Source organism: Penaeus monodon, chromosome 14 (genome assembly GCF_015228065.2).
Source record: "Penaeus monodon isolate SGIC_2016 chromosome 14, NSTDA_Pmon_1, whole genome shotgun sequence".
In the NCBI taxonomy this organism is placed as follows: domain Eukaryota; kingdom Metazoa; phylum Arthropoda; class Malacostraca; order Decapoda; family Penaeidae; genus Penaeus; species Penaeus monodon.
The window spans coordinates 20,850,158-20,852,657 of NC_051399.1; the positions used below are offsets into that span (position 1 = coordinate 20,850,158).

The following is a 2,500-nucleotide window of genomic DNA, read 5'->3' on the forward strand; positions in this document are numbered from 1 at the left end:
ATTTCTTGAAAACAAAAAAACAGGTTCTTTTTTGGTGACTTTAAATGTCAAAAGTGTGCGGGGTCTCAGTTTTACAAGTTTTAGGCCTCACCATTGAACAGATAATCATCGCAAATATTCGACCCAGTATCTGCGCCAGAGCCTCGAGGATGGAATAGGTAGGGGCACTCCCTGGCGTCCTTGAGGCATGTGAGGCCGTACCCACATTTGCCGTACGCGCCCCAAGGTCCACCGCACTCCTCGTCCAGACCCTGCAGCAAGCACAAGCCGCGATTTTGGTTTTATACATAATATAATACGCTTAGATAGTGTACATGTGAATTCTTAAAAAAGGGACAACAAGGAAATCGCCCATTCAGTATTTGTTAAGAAATTATTCCATCCCCTTTACAAGGAAATCAATGGTGACCATTGTTCAGCTTACTATATATTTTTTTTCTTAATGGTGACATTCACATTTGATCACATGATATATATAGTGTAACTTAAAAATTGTCTAGAGCTCGTTTCATGTAGCTGGAATCTGCAATAGCAAACTTTTATGTACAGTACATATAAAGATATAAGTTTATCAGGATGATTGTATATTGAGTATAATCATTTTGATATACTGAACACACGTACCTTAGCGCAGACTTCGCAGCAGTTGCACACATCCCATGTTATCCCGCGGTGACATTGCCCAATGGCAGGACACCGGTTGGGATTACAAGGCCCGCACTGCATTGCCTCAGGCCTGGAGACAAGGGGGTGTTTCAGCACAGAACTGGTCAGCTCTCTGGCCACAGCAAAATATCAACAAATCTAAAGATATGAGTTGTCGCACTTGTATCAATTCTAGAAGCTAGCGTTCCTGTCCGACTCTTCTGAGGATCTCCCCGTTGGACACTCGGTCGGTGTAAAGGGTAACATCCTGCGGTTGAACCACATTTCTGCGGCCTCTATATTGCCCCGACTTTCAGCCATCAGTGTCCAGGATTCGCAACTATAAGGGAGAGTCAACCATGCAAAGCTTTAACGAGTCTGAGTATTATTTCATTCAGAGTTTGCGATCTATTAGGATGTTCCGGAATTTTGGAGAATGCATCTTTTGCTAGTCCAATTCTGCGTCTGATTTCCTTCTTGCAACGAGCATCTGAGGTGACAAGACCTCCTAAATAATTGAAGGAGGAGACCTGTCGGATTTCTGTTTCTCCTTGTTTCAGTGGACAAGTTGGGACCGACTTTGAAACCACCATGCACTTTGTTTTCTTGCTATTAACATGGAGGCAAAGATTTTCACTGGCTTCCATGGCAACATCAGAAAGCTTTTGGAGGTCATTTAAAGATGTTGCTATGAGAACTGTATCATCTGCATAACGAAGGTTGTTGATCTTGCAACCATTGATAAAGATTCCTTTCGATGATCTTCAGCCTCCCACAGGATAACTTCTGAATATAAATTGTAGAAGTCAAGTGGCATCATACACTTGTGGGATATCTCTTTTGATAGGGAAACCATTTAGTTGTTTAATAAAGATGGCGGGCAGCTGCAAGCTGATCTTTGTAGACTGAGTGAAATAGTCTCATATTTTTGTCATCTATCCAGATATTTGTGAGGATTTGCACAATTTGAGAGCCGGACCTTATCAAAAGCTTTTTGATAGTAAATGAAAAACCAGGTAGGTGTTTTGCTGATTTTGGGATGGCTCCTTGGTAAGCATTCTCATGACGAAAATAGTATTCTTCGTACCTTTAGCCTTCATAAACCAAGGGTAGGTCTCTGGTATAGGGGGTAAGAATTGTCTTTGATATTCTGTAGAATGATTTTCAGAAAGTTTAAGAATATGTGACACTGTGCGATATCGTGAGCACTCAAGCTTTCCTGGGACCTTCGGTAGGGCAATAGATACTGATTACATCAATTCTTTAGGTCCCTGCCGATTTCATAGACACTTTTAGGAAGTTCTAGATGGGTCAATCCCTTTTTCCCCGTCAGGACCTGCAATTTTCCAGATTCATTTGCTGTAAGAACGTACTTCTGACTTCAGAATTGGTGGACCAGAGTGACAAATTCCAGGACTAAATCTTTCGGTTTTTGCTTATCGTTAAAAAGTTCTTGAACAAATTTCTCAACGAGCACTGACATCCTCGGTCTCGTGGAGGGAAGCGGCCGTTCTGTGGTTGATGCAAATTTAGGAAGAAAAGGGATGCTGACTAGTGAGTGATCTCTCTTATCCTTTAGAAATCTCTTGGGGTTACAAAGAGATTCTTCACATTTTTCCTGCAGACGCTTTTCTTTTGCTTTCTTACATCCTTTTGTTAAGATTTTTACTAGTTCATATTCCACGGTGTTCTTTTTGAAACCCGTTTCGTAGCAGGTCTTTGAGCTCTGTGTGGGACCAGCCGATGAGCGCTTCTTTTTTCTATTTTCGGGATCGTCTTAGCAGTTACTGCTTGGATGTTCTCGATGAGGCACAAAAAACGATGGTCACTGTCTTTGTTAAAAACCTTTGGTAGA

At 41.7% G+C, this 2,500-nt stretch overlaps 1 protein-coding gene across 1 annotated transcript in view; it reads right to left on the reverse strand.

Moving 5' to 3' along the window:
• Window positions 1-63: 63 nt before the first annotated feature.
• The window catches only part of LOC119580970 (venom protein 302-like), a 43,886-nt gene continuing 41,449 nt past the window's right edge, over window positions 64-2,500 (reverse strand). Inside the window, exons 3-4 of the mRNA XM_037929218.1 lie at window positions 625-736; window positions 64-251 (exon numbers count right to left, since the gene is read on the reverse strand). Of these exons, the coding sequence (XP_037785146.1) occupies window positions 81-251; window positions 625-736 (283 nt within the window). The 3' untranslated portion in view covers window positions 64-80. The remainder of the gene's footprint in view (window positions 252-624; window positions 737-2,500) is intronic.